This window comes from Agrilus planipennis, unplaced genomic scaffold (assembly GCF_000699045.2).
Source record: "Agrilus planipennis isolate EAB-ADULT unplaced genomic scaffold, Apla_2.0 scaffold3, whole genome shotgun sequence".
Taxonomy (NCBI): domain Eukaryota; kingdom Metazoa; phylum Arthropoda; class Insecta; order Coleoptera; family Buprestidae; genus Agrilus; species Agrilus planipennis.
Genome location: NW_020442460.1, coordinates 2705698 through 2725407, shown reverse-complemented (window position 1 = coordinate 2725407; position 19710 = coordinate 2705698). Strand labels below are relative to the sequence as shown.

The window sequence follows — 19710 nt, the reverse complement described above, 5'->3', positions numbered from 1 at the left end:
TGATGGTTAATGTTGTAGTTATTCACCAAAATAAAAAAATTTAATGAAATTAAAATTATATCTATTCATATTTATAATATTAACATTCACATAAAATGTAAATGTCAAAGTTTATTAGGAAATTGTAGAGTTTCATAGGCTAGTAGAAGATCAATTGCATTCTCATTTCCATGTTGTTCAGCCACTTGTAGAGGAGTCCGATTCCAAACATCCCTTTGCGTTGTACTAACACCGTATTCAAGTAATAACGAAATGATTGGTTCATAACCAGTCATTGCCGCAAAATGAAGTGCATTTTTATTTGTAATCGGATGAGTTGCATGATAATCCACCCCGTTATCAATGAGTAATTGAACAAACTTCAATTCATTTTGAGTGTGACAAGACTGAGCCAAATCTATAGACAAAATTGACCTTTTATTCAATTTTGTAGAATGAAATGTATTGAAATCCTTCTACTACAAATTAATGGCCAAAGTAATTCAGACTTAGGATGTTCAATTTAGCCAATTAAAGTTTTAGATGCGATAATGGTATATGATCGGATACTTTTTTTGTATTACATCAAGTTCAAATAGAGTATTGGTATTGAGTTTTTAAACTAAACAGAAAAAGAAAATGCAATTACGAAATAAAAGTCGGTAAAATAGAAGAAAATAAAAATCATGAAAACTAACTTAATATGATATGCATATGTTTTTCGCAGTGAAGGTTGGTATCGGCCTTGTAATCGACTATTAGTAATGCAGCCATTTTGAAGTTAGGTTTCCTAATTATGCAGTTTGATAAGGGAGTGTCGCAAAAGCTGTCCAAAACGTTTGGATTTGCACTGTTACCCAAAAGAAGGGAAAGTATCTCGTAGTTTTGTCTTATTGTTGCTATATGAAGAGGAGTTCTGTTGTTTAATGTTTCACAATTTGGATTCGCGTTATTACTTAACAATAGTTCGACAAATGTTTTCTTTCCAAAATAACAAGCCATATGAAGTGGTGTATATCCTTTGTTTGTTTTCATATGAATATCAGTTTCTTCCCTTGGGACAAGAAACCTTTTTTATATTATACAATAAAATTAAAAAAAATAATAATGTCGAACAAATTCCTTTTTACATTTTTGCTGGGAAACTGATTTTTCCAACAACAACTTAAATTTCATCTTTCCTTTGTAAGAATGTCGGTAGTTCTGTTTCTAATACAATTTATATGTGGGCACCTAGTAAGTAATAAGCGCCCCATGTTTAGATTTCCTTGTTCTGCAGCTACGTGAAGGGCGTTCGTGGTATCAGCTTGGCGAATATTTGGGGATATACCACAATTCAAGCAATCGTTTACAGCTCGTAAGTTTCCAAATTGTACCGAAATAAAGAAAAAGTTGATCAGTTCTTCTTCACCTTATATAATAACGGTCGTAATTAGCATAAAAAAGGTCTGCTGATTTACTCTCACTCATTTACCCTCACTCTCTAATATTTCTTTAGCTTGGCCGCGGCAAGCTTTTGAAGAAGCTGCTATAACTAATTCGTCGTTTGATTCACCTTCGTTTTCAACCAATGTGTCTGCCTTATTTTTCGATATGCTCATTTTTTTGGGAAGAAATGGCAAAACAGATACACTTTTATCAAACTTTTGGCGTTTACTAATGACTTTTGAACTCGAAAGCTTTGTTGATCTGTTACGTCTAATTGAAATTTCTACAAGTGATTCTGCGAAATTAATCTGCAGTGAGAGTATGTATGAATACTTCCTAATTTTAGGTAAGAAGTTTTGTCTTCTCAATGTTGCTACTTCGATTTCACTATTAACAAGTCTGTGCACTGACAGATAATGACAGCAACATAATGAAATTAACCAAAAGTTAATGAAAAAATACAAAATGCAACAAAAGGGATTAGAATAGCTGTTTTCAGTAAAATGTAATTAATTAATTATAAATGGCGGCTTTTAACCATGAAGAAACAGAAGGCCAACAGTTTGTTGAAGAAATTGATTGCAATGAAATTCAGGTGAAAGAGGTTAGTTTGTGATATCTTCTTTATGGGTAATTTTTTTATTTTCTGCAATTTTCAGCTTTTGAAATCATGCAAAAAATGTTTATATTTTTTATTTGTTATTAGTGTGTAGGAGAAGGTAGTTTTGGTGTTGTATATCGAGCTGTGTGGAGAGATATCAATGTAGCTGTCAAGAATATTACAACAGAAGCAGAAAAGAAAGCATTTGCAGTAGAAGTACGACAATTGTCTCGAGTGAGTCATGAGAACATAGTAAGATTATATGGAGCTTGTACTAAAGGGCCTTATATTTGCCTGGTTATGGAATATGCAGAAGGAGGATCATTGTTTAACATCTTGCATTCTCCCCCAAAAGTAAGATATACAATAGATCATGCATTATCATGGGCATTACAATGTGCACAGGTAATCAGAGAAAGATTTATGTACACATTTATATTTAATACTTATTGCTATTCCACAGGGTGTTGCATATTTGCATTCGATGAAACCAAAGCCACTTATTCATAGGGATTTAAAACCACCAAATCTACTATTAATTGATGGAGGTACAAAGTTAAAGATTTGTGATTTTGGTACAGCTGCAGATAAAAGTACATACATGACCAATAATAAAGGCAGCGCAGCTTGGATGGCCCCAGAGGTTTGTGTTGGCGATTTTCCTGTTGTTTTTTATTTTTTTTTATAACTTAATAAACTATTAATTGAACTAATATTTTTTTCTTATTTACAGGTGTTTACATCTTCAAATTACACTGAAAAATGTGATGTTTTTAGCTGGGGAATAATTTTATGGGAGGTTCTGTCCAGGCGTAAGCCCTTTTACCACATTGGTGGTTCAGCATTTAGAATAATGTGGGCAGTTCATAAAGGTATAAGACCTCCACTTATCAGAAATTGTCCTCCACTACTGGAAAATCTCATGACCCAATGCTGGGATCAAAACCCTATTAACAGGCCCAGTATGTCTCAGGTAAATAAAGAACAAATTAAATAAGTTGCATCATTAATTTAACTTGAATTTACTGTGATTGTGTATATTTTATTGGTGTATTAATTTTGTTTCAGGTGGAAGAGATTATGTCAAAACTTTGTCAAGTATTTACAGATGCAAACGAACCTGTACAATGCTTTGAAGAATACTATGAAGAAGAACAAGAAGAGGATACTTACGCCGATAATATTCAGCAGTCCTTCGTGTCCAATAGTACTCAAAACTCCCAAAGACAAATTACTTTGCCACAACCCAATCCTCAAGTGATCACACCTTTGTCTGTTGAAGTGGATCCGGTAAGTAGGATTTGTCGTTTCTCCATTAACTTTATTTAATCTGTAACAGTAAAATACATTACATAATTTTATGCATGCTTTACAGAAACAATGAATTAATAGCATAATTGGATATTTTTTTTTTATATGAAAAAACTGAAATATATTTTATTTTCATATGCTAACAGTGTAATAATTTAAAAACTTTACTATGTAGGCCTAATTAATTCAATTTTTTTAATCAGTGAACCTTTCCTTTATATATTTTTTTACATTAAGAGTGGATTAAGTTATCTTTTTTTCAAATTAAACTCTTTAATGCATACTAGTGCATAAATTAAAATTTTTGAAGAATACTTAAACTTATTGTCATAATATTTTTGAAAAATAAAGATCTATCTATAACTGATGGTTAATGTTGTTTATTGTTTTTTTTTTGTATTTCTGCCCTTAATACAAATTTTTTAAAACAGTACATTAATAGCTATACAAAAAGTTAAACAAACAAACTAAATTAATTTGCTTATAGAATCAGGCATCTAAATTCATTTGTTCTTTAAAAAAGTTATTGTCATAAAATTTAATTAATCCCCCAACACAAAATTAACATACATACTGGTGAAAAAACCCTAAGATAATTTGCAGTTAGTGATTAATAGTGGAGCCACATTACTAGTTAAAGAAAAAAAGATATATGGTAGTGTCATTTATTAATTGCCGTTAAATTTAGAATATTTATAGAATGCCATATATAATCTCGTTATATAAGCAGGATATAATTTTGTAAAAATGTTTTCGAATTAAAAACTAAGATGAAACTGCCTCTTTATTCACTAAATATTTTGCTTCTACAAATCATTTACTAACCAGGTAACCAGTTATCGTTGCCTGAATTAACTAAAATTTTGAATACTTGCGTAATTGTTGTGACGATATAAACAGTAGCATGTTACACAAACCATGGGAAGACAGTATGGTATTCCCTCTCAGGTGTAATTGCCACACGAAGGGGGATTCCATACTTTTCTCCCTTGATGAGCAATATAGTATCCTTGTTTTTAATAATAGCATGTTATACAAACCATTGGAAGACAGTACGACATTCCCTCTTAGGTGTGATTGTCACACGAGAGGAAATGGCGTACATTCTTCCCTTAATGAGCAATATCCTACTCTTTTCTAAACAATATAATGTTATATACCAAGGGACGACATTGACTCTCGGGTGTAATTGCCACACGAGGGGGAATGTCATACTTTCTTCCCTTGATGAGCAATATACTATTCTTTTCTAAACAATAGCATGTTATATATGTATACCAAGGGAAGACAGTATGGCATTCCCCTCTCAGGTGTGATATCCACACCAGAGGGTGTGCCATACTTCTCTTGATGAGCAATATTCTATTCTTTTATAAACAATAGCATGTTATGTATGTATACCAAGGGAAGACAGTATGGCATTCCCCTCTCAGGTGTGATATCCACACAAGAGGGTGTGCCATACTTTCTTCCCTTAATAAGCAATATACTATTCTTTTCTAAACAATAGCATGTTATATATGTATACCAAGGGAAGACAGTACCGCATTCCCTCTCAGATGTGATATCCACACAAGAGGGTGTGCCATAATTTCTTCCCTTAATGAGCAATATACTATTCTTTTCTAAACAATAGCATGTTATATATGTATACCAAGGGAAGACAGTATGGCATTCCCTTCTCAGGTGTGATATCCACACCAGATGGTGTGCCATACTTCTCTTGATGAGTAATATGCTATTCTTTTCTAAACAATAGCATGTTATGTATGTATACCAAGGGAAGACAGTAGGCATTCCCCTCTCAGGTGTGATATCCACACAAGAGGGTGTGCCATACTTTCTTCCCTTAATAAGCAATATACTATTCTTTTCTAAACAATAGCGTGTTATACACGTAAACCAAGGGAAGACAGTACGGCATTCCCTCTCAGGTGTGATTTCCATACAAGAGGATGTGCCATACTTTCTTCCCTTCATGAGCAATTACTATTCTTTTCTAAACAATAGCATGTTATATATGTATACCAAGGGAAGACAGTACGGCATTCCCCTCTCAGGTGTGATATCTACACCAGAGGGTTTGCCATACTTCTCTTGATGAGCAATATTCTATTCTTTTCTAAACAATAGCATGTTATGTATGTATACCAAGGGGGGACAGTACGGCATTCCCTCTCAGATGTGATGTCCACATCTTATACATGCAATGGGAAGACAGTACGACATTCCCTCCCGGGTGTGAACTAGCTAAAGTCAAGGTAGCAATTCCTTCCTAAGAAACAGCAAACTCCCGAGTGAGGTTATCGCACTTTCTTCCTGACGGTCAGATACGAAGAAAAGGCAATATAACCTCCTAGGTAAGGAATCGTATTTACTATTTATTAGGAAAGTATTTTAACATCTGTGGCTAGAGCGAGGATGGTAACGACGAAGGGGATGATAAAATCCTTTCCTAATACGTAGTAAATGGGATTTCTTATCATAAGGAAATGCTGTGTATTCGTATTTACAATATTTTCTTGATTGTATTTGGATACCTTAATAGGTTCATACTTTTTCATATAAGCTTCCCTTTATTCGTTTGAATTTTATTCATTTTTCCATTTATTATTTTAGTTTTTCACGATCATTAATTTTCAAAAGCATTAAATCATTGCAAAATAATTTAACAAAAAGTAAGATTAATGCATACGTAGGTTCAGTACGAATTTGCTATCTAAGGTGTTCATGATTATTGATTATTATTTCTAAACGTCTTCGTACAGAACTCGTAAAATTGGTTAATTTCAGATGGTCAGTTATTAAACTCAAGGCTTTTCATCTCGTGTCATGTCGGTTCTAAAAATTTTACTAGTGGATATTTCTGGACAGCCGCAAGCGCAATTTCTAATTATTGCACACTTTTTACAATTGACCTACATTTTGGTGAAGTAAACTTAGTGACTGCCAGACCTAATTGATTTTTGTTGTCTAAAAGGAGCAACAGTTTATTTACTTATAAACTTTTTTTGGACTTTGATGTAAACATTAACATTTTGCGTGATGCAATTAGATCACTTGTGACGTAGGTTTTCCTGTAGATTGATACTTTTTTGAGATAAATTATTTTTTTTATGGAATATTTTAAAAAGAACAAAAAGAACAGAGAACAATCCTAAAAGTGCACTTTCTTTAAGTTCAGATAATCAACGATGAGATTTTGATAACAAAAAAATCTCGTTGAGATCCAGATCAAAAAATAAATCATTATTGCGTAATTAAAGTTAAAAATATAGAATTTTTGGTAGTTTATTAAATATTGTCTCGTTTGATGTGTTTCAACTACTATAATATATAAAAGCGTAGAAACGCTTTCTTGTTGAGCTCACCGTTGTTGGTTAACAAGATGAAAATAAACTAAAAGGTCGCATATGTTGTAAAATTTTAAGGAATATAATAAATTAATTTTGTGGTACACAGTAATGTCCGAATTGTGTAAGACCAAGTCGTATTTTCCGTTGAAATGGACATTTTAAACTGTTGTATGTTCATTTTTGTTTCTCGTTAATTATAACAAAATTTGCTTTCGTTATTTTCTGAAAATTTGGAACGAATTTGTAGATATAAAAATATTTTTCAATTTACTAAAGTTTTAAAAAAGATAATCCACGAGTTGTAATAAAGGTTATTGTGAAATATTGAATCAATTTAAAATGGTAGACGTCTTAAGATGGCCGATTATTCAGAACCTCTTGGCGTGAGTGTCGAATAAAAGGGTATGACGAGAAAAATACGATAAATTATGTGATGTCATTTTAAGCTCAAAATGATGGGCAATAACCAATTTTAAATTATCAACTACTTTTCACAATATTTCTCCTTAATTGCCTCTTGTCTCTTACATTTGTTTCGGTCTCTTGATCATTCTCAAGGAGTTACTATGATAAACAGTGTACTGTACTATAGCTTCTAACAGTAACATATTAAGACCAAAGCAATTATGAGAGATAATTACAAATCACTAAAAGTTAAAAAAAAAAGAGAGCATCGCGAAATAATATACCTACAATTTACGCTGTTAGAATAAACACTTATATTTTTAACAATTTCATTCCTTTAGAAACTGATTTTTAATTACTTGCACTGGTTATAAACAGTAAACATATAACAGTATAAGGATTGATAACCAATCAACTAACTTCCTTTAATAAAATTATCCTCACATATGACAAAAGTATGAATTATTTATGTATGTACATTTAAGATCGTTATAAATTCAAATGAAGTTGTGGACGTCTTTTTATTTTATTTGCAATTGAAATGTTTGTGGATTAAGTAGTCCTCGCTTTGCGTCAAATGCAATGTGAATAAGTAAACCTTTATATGAAATGGTGACATGTCTTCGCCTTATTTAGAAAGGTAAAAATGAATAAATGTTATTTATTGCTTTATTAGGTACTGCTTGCGAGGGGACGGGGTGAATTAAATGTTTAATTAGATTATTGTAATGCTAATTAAATTTATAAATATTTTCTTTGTACTATCTTCCCCAATGTTGAATTGAATTTATAATTTTTGTCTGTGATTTTGAGTATGTTTTTATTATTGTTGTTAAATGTTCCGGTGATTGTACAATAAAGGTTCTCCATGTCTCCGTCTAATGTAATCTATCTTGATAAACCCTTCGTACAAAAAGGGGATACGTCGGGTTGAAGATTACAGATTAAANTTGATAAAGCCTTCGACCAAAAAGGCGAAACGTCGGTTTAAGAATACAAATTAAATAAATAAATAACATTTCACCCCTTAGTTGCATTCATTGAAACAGTTATAAATATTTTATCTGTTTTGCAGCATTTAATGAACATGACAATGGTTTTAGCTGTTAACTATTTTCAAAAAGTTATACTTAAATATATTTCTGTTTTATTACGGTTTTCAACATTCTGAAATATCGATTATTTTTTTAGTATGCTTAGATTTGCAGATAATATAGCAGTATTAGCATTTAGCAAGGATGACTTAGATATAGCTTTAAATAAAATGGAAGCGGTACTGACAAAACAGTACTGCATGGAAATAAATAAAAGTAAAATTAAAATACGGGTATGCAAGGGAAGAAAAAGTAGAGAAAGAGCGAATATAAAGATAGGAGACGAAAGATTAGAAGAAGTGGAAGTCAGATAAGTCAGGACGGAACGGGTAGTACGGATATAAAGCAGTGAATAGCGCAAGGTCGTGTTAAAAGCGTTCGAAATAGGGTGTTATAGGCGAATGATAAGGATAACGTGGATAGAAAAGGTTAGAAATGAAGAGGTATTAGAAAGAATACGAGAACAGAGGACTCTATGGAAGTCAATAAGAAATAGGCGAGATAAGTTAGTAGGACACCTCAGATATGAAGCTCTAGTCAGAGACATATTAGAGGCAGAAACAGGAGTTACGAGGGGTAGAGGTAGACCTAGATTAGATTACGGTTCGCAAATAGTTAAGGATGTGGGTTGTTCTAGTTTTGGGAAATGCGAAGTTTAGCTCAGGGTAGGAAAGAGTGGAGGTACGTGTCCAACCAGTCTTAAGACTGACGACCTTATGATGATGATGATTATGAAGAGTTAATGTTTTATGATTACCAATATAATAACCTCAATATGTAGGTATCATTTTTTACATTCGACACACCCTTCTACCCTTAATATTTTTTTTGTATAAAAGTAAAAATAATTATGTTTATGTATTACACTGTGAACATGCCGTTGTTCTAATTTGATGTCAGTTACATACATTAAATTTGATTTGAATGATAGTTGCGTGTAGAACAAGTGTAGTACTATGATTTAATTTAAGACTAGTGATTCACTTGATGACCAAGATTGCTAAGGAGAGCAATTTTATTAGAGAATACATAAAAAGAACGTATACTGCATTGAATAATGTTGATGTTACTAATTCTTTTTATTTTTGTTGTCGTTTTCGTTCAAAAGGAAATCTCTCTTGTTTGCTTTTTTCATAGATTTTGTGAGCATGTCATCGTTTTTATTCGACGTTATTTATTTATCTTTTCTTTACTCTCTAATAAAAAAAGTTTGGCATATTGAGATATATAATTATTATGAACATTAAAATTCATTTAATTGAAAACTGGCAGCGAGTGAGAGATAATTATTTTACGTTGTCTTTTTTATTTCAGCATGCTTGGGACATAGAGGAGTACAGCGATATGGAGTTACGTACTATGGCCGGTTTTGACAAAATGGTGCCTAAGAAGGGTAAGTGCTCATTGTTTTTCTATTTGTTTTTGCAAAATAATTAAACGTGTTTTTTTAACCCCACAGCAGTAGTAGTAGTATAGTGTAGTACAGGGTACAGTAGTGAAATTATTATTGTCGAAATTGTTATGCGAGACAGCAAGCATTGAGATTGAAAGCAAATTTGTTGGAGAAAAACAGTAATCTGTTGTCAATAATGTTTCGAATCTAGCATATTTGATATATAGATGATGATTTCGCACGTTAGATCTCAATATCAAGCCATTCTTAACATTATGATACAGTTCTTTTTCGTTGAACCGATAATTATTAATCCCTAATTAATCTTTATGGCCTTGTAGGTCGAAACTTGTTAAGAATTTAATAAAAATTAAGTGAAAGTTTTCAAAAAGTATTGTTTATCAAATATCGATATATTTGTGTTCTTTAAATCGAGTTTTTATGGATCTGCTACGTTGTCCAAACATGTTCGACGCTTTAAAAAATAATCACAAACATAAAATTGTTGCAATTGGAACAATTGGTACCTAGCGGGTATTATTTTTGTATCAAGAAAGAGGATTCAATCATATTTTATAGTGTAGAAATTTACTTGATTTAAAAGACTTTTGAGGTAGACATTAAACATCTTAATGTGTAACATTTTTGTAAGAATGTAAGAATTTAATTTCCGCAAGCGACAATTTGGCTTAGATGGTGACGTTTGACCGTCATTTTGGCGCAATAATTTATAATCGTCCAATCGCTTTCCGAGCATTATTTATAGTTCATCTCGGCTTCCACTACCGGTGCATTGGCTCTGCTTGTTGTGATTCATTACTCAAACTCAAAATAGGACAAAACGCCTCGATGTCCAATATTTCATCAGCAATTAAAATCGTATATGTTTTCCGATGACATTTAATACTTTTCCTTCTGCTCATTGGAACGACATTCATCACGTTCTTGTTTACTCGTTCCTACAAATCTACCGAGTGATCTACAGTAATTATTTGAATGAAGGGAGCAGCTTTAAGATAATTTGGAAATATGTATCTATTTTTATAATTCAATTAGTACCCCTTCTGCATCTATTTAATTTCACATCAATCTATAAATATTTTAGCACTCAATAAATTTTAGCGTCTTTTTTTGAGTTCATCGCTCAGGTATTCATACTGAAAAATACGATGTAAAAATAAAACTTCGGCTCTTATGACGCATCGATTTTGTATTAGTTAAAGGACCTTTTCATTTTTTGATTAAAGTTGTTTACCTACGACGAAAGAAATGCTTGGGTATGGTATAGTACGAATCGAATCGATGAAACCTTAACTTATTGTCACTCCGAATCCTAACATAATATTCAATCATTACAAAATTTATGTGGACTTTCATATTATATCGGTTAGATTAAAATAAATTTCCTATTGGGATCCGTCAAATGGGAGGAGCCTAAAAAGATGGCGTCGATTAGGGAAAATTTATCGTAGTTCCTATAGTGTACCATGCAATTTCCAAGTTTTTAAATTACGATAAAATGATAAGTATTGACACAATATGTGATTGGGCTGACACAAATCCTCGGAAAGGAAATTTCGTTGAAGGTGAGCGTGTTTTTAATGCCAATCACATTATAAAATTCGGAAATAACAAATCCGGAAGCTAGCCTTCAAATTCCGTCAAGTTTACTGCCTACTTTTTACAAACTTCGGATTTAAAAAGTGATTCACGTTATATAATTGGTGAGGTGATTCTGGGTGATTTAAGCAATATCATATCAATGACTTGCACGTGCAAAGCCGATTTAAGAGAACGTTGCAAACACATTATTGCAACTTTGTTGTATTGCAGCAGGTAGGTTCTTAACCTCAAAATACTTATATCGTATCATTAGAATTGTGTTAAATCAATTACACAGGAATAAATAATTTCTCACTTTATAATTTTAGTATGATTCTAGTTTTAAATATTAAGGTTATGGCTGATGGTAAATACTTGCTGAAATATAATCATGTGCATTAAAATGACGTGAACAAATTTTTATTCCGGAATTCACTTCTTTGATACCTACTGCTTTCATCCAAGCTTCTATTAGTTTACTTTTTTCTCTAATTTTCCGAATATATTTTTTACATATATAAAACGGTTAGTTTTTATTGGAAAGTAGTTAATGTAGGTGAAGAGTGAAGATCTATGTCTGAAGTGCTATTGCAGCTTTTCACTGAACATATTAACTTTTTATTTGATTTAACTTTAGAAGAAAACTTCGTCGACTCCATCATCAAAAAAATTTTTACTTTTTTAACGTGTTTTATTATTTTAATAAACAATTTTACAATTTGCGTGCACAGTTCCCATGTAAATTTTTCCCTCATTCGGGTTATAAATTTTGCCACTAGATGGTGTATGCCCATTTGACGGATCCCAATATTAAACATTAATTTTGATAATGATGCTACAACTCTTAACTCTACTTCCCGTGTACATTTTGTTTTGTGTTTGTGTAAATCCATTTTTTGTATCATCAAACTGAAGAAAAATTTTTGTAATTAAAAGTATTTTTTGTTGTGTTCTCAATACATGTGGCGTATGAAATCACATTTTTAAAAAGTTTATTTGTCACTGAAAGCTGGTTTATTTCTCATAAAGTGACTGATACATGCCGTCGTAGAAAGTTATTAAATTGGCTGTGGTAGAGCTGAATTACAATCAACAAACAAATGTTTTCAATTTCTCCAGGGAAAATGAGAAATATGGTACCTATTAAAACTGTTCTAAACTTCTATAGATATTGCTATGAACTGTAAAAATGAAATCCGCTTCCAATTCCTCAGTTCGATACAGGAATTTTAGTCTAAACAATTCATCATCTTTCCACCGTGTAATCCGATTCATTCTGCAAAAGCCACGTCACGCGGGATTATGTTTACAAAAACGAAATGAAAAAAGTGACACTCTCGACTCGGACAACTGTTAGTAGACATGCTGACTGTACGTTTTACGGGGAAACCCATACTGGGTGGCTGCAAATTCAAGTACATTTTTCTGGTATAAATTCTTTTTTCTGGATTCTGAAGGTGTAATTTTGAAAATATAATATTTCTTAGACAATGCATAATTAGTAAGTGTAATTAAATTAACTCCGTTAAAGAACGAATTTAAGTATTAAATTATGAAATAGGGTTACGGGTCAATTACGTTGACGTCCACGTTATTGATATAGGATTCTATTGTTGTTTGTTGAAAATGTTGTGAAATAACCTAATTCAAATTTGTTTTGGGCTGCCTTTTTCTTTACTTGTAATCATAGGCTTTAAAGTGGATATCCCTCTTCGGGGATGGGGTGGGTGACACCGAAAGAGGAGGTCTCCCCCACCACTGTACCATAAAAAGTTCATGGCGGTCTCACCCCCATAAAAAGTTATGGGGGTTGAAAGTTGATTATTTTGACAATTTTCATACACTATAATTCAAATAAAATTCAATAAAAAAATTATTTTCAAGCGGGTGGAGGTGGGGGATCGAAAGAGGGTGGTCACTTGAACAAAACCCGATAACCTAACCTAACCTACCCTATTGATAAAGATATTTAAATAATGTTTTATATAACTTTCTCAATATTTTTATGTATTTTTCATTAGTTTTACCTTTGAATATTGTTTAAGAATGACTATATAAATATTTACATGCCTAGAAATGTATAAAAATTGGCATATTTATTAACTTTGAACCCCAATAACTTTTTATGGGGGTGAGACCGCCACGAACTTTTTATGATACAGTGGTGGGGGAGACCTCCTCTTTCGATCTCCCCCACTCCCACCCCCTTCGGGAGTGGGGGCCATCATCTAGACCTTTACCGCTTTACGATTAAACATGAAGTTGCATGGACAATTTAATAACAGTACAATAATTAAGTCACTTTTTAAAATATTTTTTGACAAAAAGGGGAAATATTTTTGAAGACTCCATCCCTTGAAATTATCGAAACGTAACTATCGATAAAGAATGAGAGCTGAATGTATCAACATCAATGATTTACTGCCATAATATGCGCCCACCCTGTACGTGTCCTATGATTACTTTGATTTTATTCTTGTCCAGAATTAAACAGTGACTAATATGTCACGCTCGCAGGAACGCTAACATAACAGCATCGGGGACAGCAACGGGACGATATTATGCGACCGTTTATTTAGGTTGAATTTGTGGCAAGAGCATAGAATGTATTTGTACACACAGAGAACGCGGCAGCTGTTCTCGCCCAATGACGTCGCGGTGCGACAGCCCTTTTTGCACCCGGTCGTAGCTCCCGAAATCTAGGCGGCTCATCCGCCAAAAATTGCAACCATGCAAACCATTGTCGTGCCCAGGTGTTAAAATATCAAGCACAACATGTCCGCATACTACGTAGACACAAAGGAAACAAAACAAAGTGGCAAACACATTCATTTGTTCATTTGTTGCACTTTCAATTGATGATGATTTAGGTTATGATTTTTACGTAGCAACAATTGTAACTATCGTACTTTTGGCTTTTGATATTACTTCAAAAACGAACCTCAAAATAAAAAAAAAATGCTCATTTTATGAAGAGTTAAAGTATTCATACGTAAAAGAGTACGCTTTTAACTTCAAAGATTTTAAAAGAACTTTGACATGGAATCCTGAATCACCCTCGAAAATAAATGATTGAGCGTTATTTTTAATTTTCCTAAATCCGAAAAAGAAACTCGTGAGCGTTTGAAAAAGGACAGTGTCAGTCGCCTACTGAAATTGACCCGGGTCCAGGACTTTGTTTAATACTAGATACTACGATGTATTTACTATTAAGTTATATTTTAATAATCGTAAGTAGCATCTGCGTTATTTTCGTGCGTATTTCGGGAGACGTACCTACTAAATCATGGGAGAAACTTTCTAATGTAGATGCGCAGATATTTTTACGCAGGTAATGTCGGAATTCAAGAAAATGTTCGCGTAACAAATAATTTTAGAAAGTTCAAATTTTAAAATATAGAAGAAATAGAGAGAATAAGTGTGTATACATATGAAGGTGCTTAGTTTATGAGACACTAGTTTTAGGGAAGTGTGAAGATTAGCTCAGGACAGGAAGGAGCGTGTCCAATCTTAGGACTGACGACCAATGATGATGAAACACTGTAGTGATTATTTTTTCTAAATTTGTCACGTCTTACTAAACCAATGGTTATAGTTCAAAATGATTAGGTATAGGATAGGAATAGTAAAGTGTGTTCTATCAGTAGTTAAAAAAAAATTCCCACCAGTTAATGTTGGAGGGCGGGCTGTTCCATCACCTACACCAGGAGTCGGCAAATAATTTTATGTGGGGTCCAGATGTTTTTGAAAATTCATATATGGACGTCCAGAAAAATCATACACTTTTCTCCAAAATATAATAAGGGTGACGCTGTATGTTCAAACATAGTTTGTTGTCTACAGAAAATATTTTTTCAATAATTTAGTTCAGTAATTTACTTTCAAAAAATTTTTGGTGGTCCAGTTTTCAACCTTTCGCGGTAAGGATTTGGGCAGCGGACCGCCAGTGGCCGACCGTTGATCTACACTGTGGTGCATAGCGGTTTATAGGGCGAAACATCTAGTTCAGCCTACTCCAGAAATCGTGGAAATGGGTTAACGGTGGTGGTTAGGGAGGAAGAGAAAGACAAGAGAGTCCAAAAGATTATCTATTTCAGAGTTTTCCTTCATGATCCAGGCTCTCAGGAAAATATAGTCTAAGATTGGCGGACCAGGAGTGGAACCGGCGTCCTCTCTAATGCCAAGCAATGAATTAGACCAAGGATGACCAAACCAAATGATCTTGAGGGCCACTTTGGAAATAAATCATAGCTTCGCGGACCCTATGTTAAATTATATATCTCCATTTTATATTTGCATGTAATCCCCTTCCCAGATATTATACATTTGTGCCGACGTTTTTTCCAATCCTCGGAACACTTCAAAAAATTATTTTTTGTGATCTTGATGTTCAGCTCCTCCTTCGATGCTGTCTTTATCTCCTTAATCGTAGCGTACCGTCGTCCTTTCGTGGGCCTTTTTAGTTTCTGGAACAAGAAAAAGTCACAGGGTGTCCGATTATTATTAGTGCGTTTTTTTTTGCCAAAAATTCCCGCACAAGCAACGATGCGTGAGCAGGGGTGTTATCATGCAGAAGCCAATTTTTATTCTTCCACAAATCCGGGCGTTCCTGGTGGATGCCTTCGCACAAATTGCTCATAACCTGCAGGTAATATTCCTTATTGACCGTTCTACCCTGTTGCAAGAACTCATAATGCACTACGCCCTTGCGATCAAAAAATAATGTCAGCAAAACCTTCACATTCGACCTTGGTTTGGCGCGCTTTCTTCGATCTTGGCTCGTGCGACAGCTACAATTGGGATGATTGAGCTTTGGTTTCCACGTCATAACCATAAACCCATAATTCGTCACCAGCTATGACCCTCTGGAGCAAACTTGGGTCGTCGCGGACAGAGCCCAGCAGCTCCTTAGCAATGTTAATGCGAAGCTTTCTATGGTCGAAATTGGGCAATTTTGGTACTAATTTCGCGGCGACTCGTCTCATGCCCAAATCATTGGTAAAAATCGAATGGCTCTTGCCATTCGATATGTTTAGATCCTCAGCAACTTCTCTAACGGTGATTTGACGATTGACTAATACTATTTTCTCCACTTCATCAATGTTTTCTTCTTTTTGTTAAAGGCTACTCGACCCTGCGCTATCCTCTGCTTTATATCCCTACTACTCCTTCCATCCTCAATTATCTGACTTCATAGAGACCGAAAACCAGCAACCATTATGACATAAATATAGTAAAACTATAATGAATCTCGGTGGTCTCAAGATTGTTAAAGGAGGACCTCACGTGGCCCGCGGGCCACGAGTTGGCCAACCCTGAATTAGACCGCTAGTAGGTAGTGTTATATGTATAAAAAGGGATTGTGTGCGAATTAGAGAAACCTTTCTGACAAAAATTAATATAAAAGGCTGTGAAAGATTCCTAATCTATGCCAGAACTAATGGACGTACCAAATGTATAAAAGTCAGTGACATTATTTTAACGATCGTGCCAATTTCTTTTCTACTTATTGGTGTTTACACATATATTATATAAGACACAGCAATTTATGGTTTCGAATATTTTCATCTAATTTAATTTATTGTTTCTAACTGATGATATTAATTTAATTTTCAGGGATAAATTTTTATGTGAAATGCATAATAGACATTGCTCTTCCTATTTTCGATTTTGGCTCGTGTATGCCTCTTTGTTTTTGTGGCCCACAGTAATAGATTGGCGCTACTGTTTTTTTTTTGTTGTACAGCACGATATGAATTATGAGAACCATTTTGAAGATGATTAAAAGAATTTTATGTTGGTAAGTATCTTCACTCGTGATTTATAAACAAAAAGTGTGTAACATCTAACATCGTAATAAAACTATTCGGAAAACATATGTAATAGCTTCACGGAAGGGTTTTACATAAACTTCTCATCAAATTGTAGCTATAAAGTTATTACGTCAATAATATTTGAGGACTTCGCGATCCGTTCCATTACACAAAGGAATCGTCTTTTACTCTCATAATGAGTAGATATTTATAAGCTATAAGTAGGTGGTCACCAACGATATTTCATTTTGGGTTTGGTTTTATCAATATATTGTAATGTTCGTGGGTTTAACAAAATTAACTTCTAAGACTGATAACGACAAAAATTATATATTTACACTACTGTTGATATATCACTATTCACTGCGCTATTTATTTCACTGCTATCAATTTATTTCTGGATTCACATCTGCAACGGTCAATTTGTTTCTACTCATCTCGGCGATCGTCTCTTCCTTTAACACTCTTTTGTCTACTTTCTTGAACCTTCTGGAAACATCCGGATTAGTTTATTTTTTCTTTGAACTGTTTAACTGCTTTCTCAGAACGCAGGTACGACACAGACATTTACAAATACGGCGCATATGAAGAAAGGCGCCCACGGCTATTCGGCGAATCGATAAGCCGTTCACGCACACGTGTGCCCGATCGCACACAAACACACTCGTGCTCGCTACAATATGCTGTTTAAAAGGTAGTTATGGTCATTAAGAGAACAGTATTTTTATTGCGATTTTGTACTTTCATGTTTCCCAGATGGTGTATTAATTTCGTTTCAGGAAAGTGAATATTCTGGCTCGAATTCAATAACGATCATTTATTTGTTTTGGAGTGGAATCGTGGACCATACATGAAACAAGTATATCTCCGTTTCCGCGTTTCTATTCAACTGCACCCATTTTATTATATTCTTTTCGAAGGTTCTTGGCATTTCCGGGTAATAGTTTTTCAACGCGATATCATTGGCCAGCGTCCATTTCTTTTTATTTTTTGCTCAACAATCGTCCGGTCGCGCCCGTTCATACAATTTATTTCGGCTGTATGGTGTACAGGAAATCGCAATTATTCATCCAGAACGAATTTAGGACGTGTATCCCGGTTTATTTTCAATGGACGTCGCGTTAAAACATACGAGGATCATGTTTGAATTTTAAAACCAATTCAGCTTGTAGGTGTAATAAGAAACATTTAGTATGTATGTCATTAATTATTGATAAGAACCTGAATCTATCTACTGCCAAGATGAGCATTTCTTTTACCAAAAGATAAGTAGAGATTGATACAGATACAGTTTTTAATGTATTGTAGACATTTACCTGATGAGATGCGATAATTTTTGTGATAGCTAATATTATAACGTCTTTCTTTTATGGAGTAACTTCGGTTCGGTTGGTTGTTTATCGTCGAAACTGACTATGATGTGCTGATGAGAACAAATAGTTACGTTCAAAATCAGTAGTTTTGGTAAATGGCTGATCAAAAACTTCTTGAACTGTTTCACGTTACTTTGGTTTACATGCCTATCAAGTATAATATAACCATCGTGGTAGATTTAATTGGTCAAGGCCTTGTTGACCATTCGAAATACTACTGTTGACAGCAAATATCTTTAGATGGCGATTGGCAGTCGGGGTGAACGTCAAAACTGGGCTGAGTGGTTCGTTTATTACTATGACCAGACAGTTATATTACATAAAAAACTTGATCCATCGGAACTAAACTACGGACATAGAACTATTTAAATTAACCTCTTTTGACCTATTTTTCTGTTTGATGGTCCCCGTGATAGGTAAAATGATAAATATCTTCAGACAGCTTAGTAAACGCCATCTACAAAGTTTTTCTTCTAATAAACAATAAAAATACAGAACTTATTTTAGTTGGCAGAGCAGAAATGGTTACATATAAGTATAGATAATAAAATAAAACGTTAGGGGATGTTCAGGGAGTGTACAACATACTTTATCTAAAAATATTCGAGTATGATCTTTGTACAGTGCGGTAGGTATGAAAGAGAAAACGGGTTGATACTTTACTGAATCGGTGCGTCCCGTCTTAAGCATTCCGTGTGCTGTTTCAAATACAGAGAATCGCGCTGGTTGTCCGCTTTTAGAACGGCTGACTCATTGGGCTCGAATTAGAAGTGTTTGTTTGGTTGTGTATATTGGCCTGTTTTTTTTAATTTACAGTGCCGTATTCGCTTTCTTTTTTCCTTGGTAGTTCTCCGATTTGTCTTCCAAATACAATTAACAAATTTTTCGATTTTGGTTTCCAAGAATATATCCCCATATTCACCGATACCGAAAGAAACAAAACGGGTTTGGCAAAATGGTACAAAAAAACGTTAGAAATCAAAGAAAATGTTGACAAATTGTTGAATTACTTAGATACCAAATTTATTTTCCTATTCACAATGAGAAGCCAGCAAATAGAGTTAAGGGAAATATGTATATTACATATATGAGGAATCAAAGATGTCAGGGATACAGTGGGCATAATATCCATTGAGAGAAAGTGAGAGAAGAATGCAAGATTTGAAAGAATAGTGAAAAAAACTGCCAAACAATAATAATAGTAAGTACTGTTAGCTCTATACAATTTAAGAACAGAAAATTGGTTTCCATATATCCCAAAAGATGTGAGTGAGCTTCTTTGGCATTAGCCCGTCTTCACTTGCTGAAAGTTAACCAGTGAAAACTGAGAAGATCAGGAAAATAATAATAATAAC

The 19710-nt window shown here is 33.7% G+C and overlaps 3 protein-coding genes across 4 annotated transcripts in view; 1 reads left to right on the top strand and 2 right to left on the bottom strand.

Annotated features, from left to right (window-relative positions):
- LOC108742358 (atypical protein kinase C) overlaps window positions 1-3265 on the bottom strand; it is a 244055-nt gene extending 240790 nt beyond the window's left edge. Inside the window, exon 1 of the mRNA XM_018477543.1 lies at window positions 3182-3265. The gene's annotated coding sequence lies outside the window, so the exon portion shown is untranslated. The remainder of the gene's footprint in view (window positions 1-3181) is intronic.
- On the bottom strand, window positions 105-1681 carry LOC108742081 (ankyrin-1-like). Its single transcript, XM_018477105.1, has 4 exons — window positions 1454-1681; window positions 1213-1390; window positions 678-1033; window positions 105-397 (listed from the first exon to the last, which is right to left on the bottom strand). Exons 1-4 carry the CDS (start codon window positions 1578-1580, stop codon window positions 105-107), a joined length of 954 nt encoding a protein of 317 aa, XP_018332607.1. The 5' UTR covers window positions 1581-1681.
- Window positions 1818-19710, top strand: part of LOC108742378 (mitogen-activated protein kinase kinase kinase 7) — a 29097-nt gene continuing 11204 nt past the window's right edge. The window contains exons 1-6 of one of the 2 annotated variants that reach the window (XM_018477579.2): window positions 1818-2011; window positions 2114-2362; window positions 2472-2651; window positions 2742-2981; window positions 3077-3298; window positions 9489-9567. In XM_018477579.2, the coding sequence (XP_018333081.1) occupies window positions 1931-2011; window positions 2114-2362; window positions 2472-2651; window positions 2742-2981; window positions 3077-3298; window positions 9489-9567 (1051 nt within the window). In that variant the 5' untranslated portion in view covers window positions 1818-1930. Of the gene's footprint in view, window positions 2012-2113; window positions 2414-2471; window positions 2652-2741; window positions 2982-3076; window positions 3299-9488; window positions 9568-19710 lie in introns of both variants that reach the window. The other variant, XM_018477571.2, reaches the window with a different exon arrangement.

What these genes read in the sequence shown, in the direction of transcription:
- LOC108742081 (XM_018477105.1), bottom strand. Translation starts at nt 1,580, where the DNA reads ATGAGCATATCGAAAAATAAGGCAGACACATTGGTTGAAAACGAAGGT. An exon ending in AGAAATATTAGAGAGTGAGG is followed by an intron (nt 1,391 to 1,453) that starts GTAAATGAGTGA and finishes TTATTATATAAG; the next exon opens with GTGAAGAAGAACTGATCAAC. An exon ending in GGGCGCTTATTACTTACTAG is followed by an intron (nt 1,034 to 1,212) that starts GTGCCCACATAT and finishes TCTTGTCCCAAG; the next exon opens with GGAAGAAACTGATATTCATA.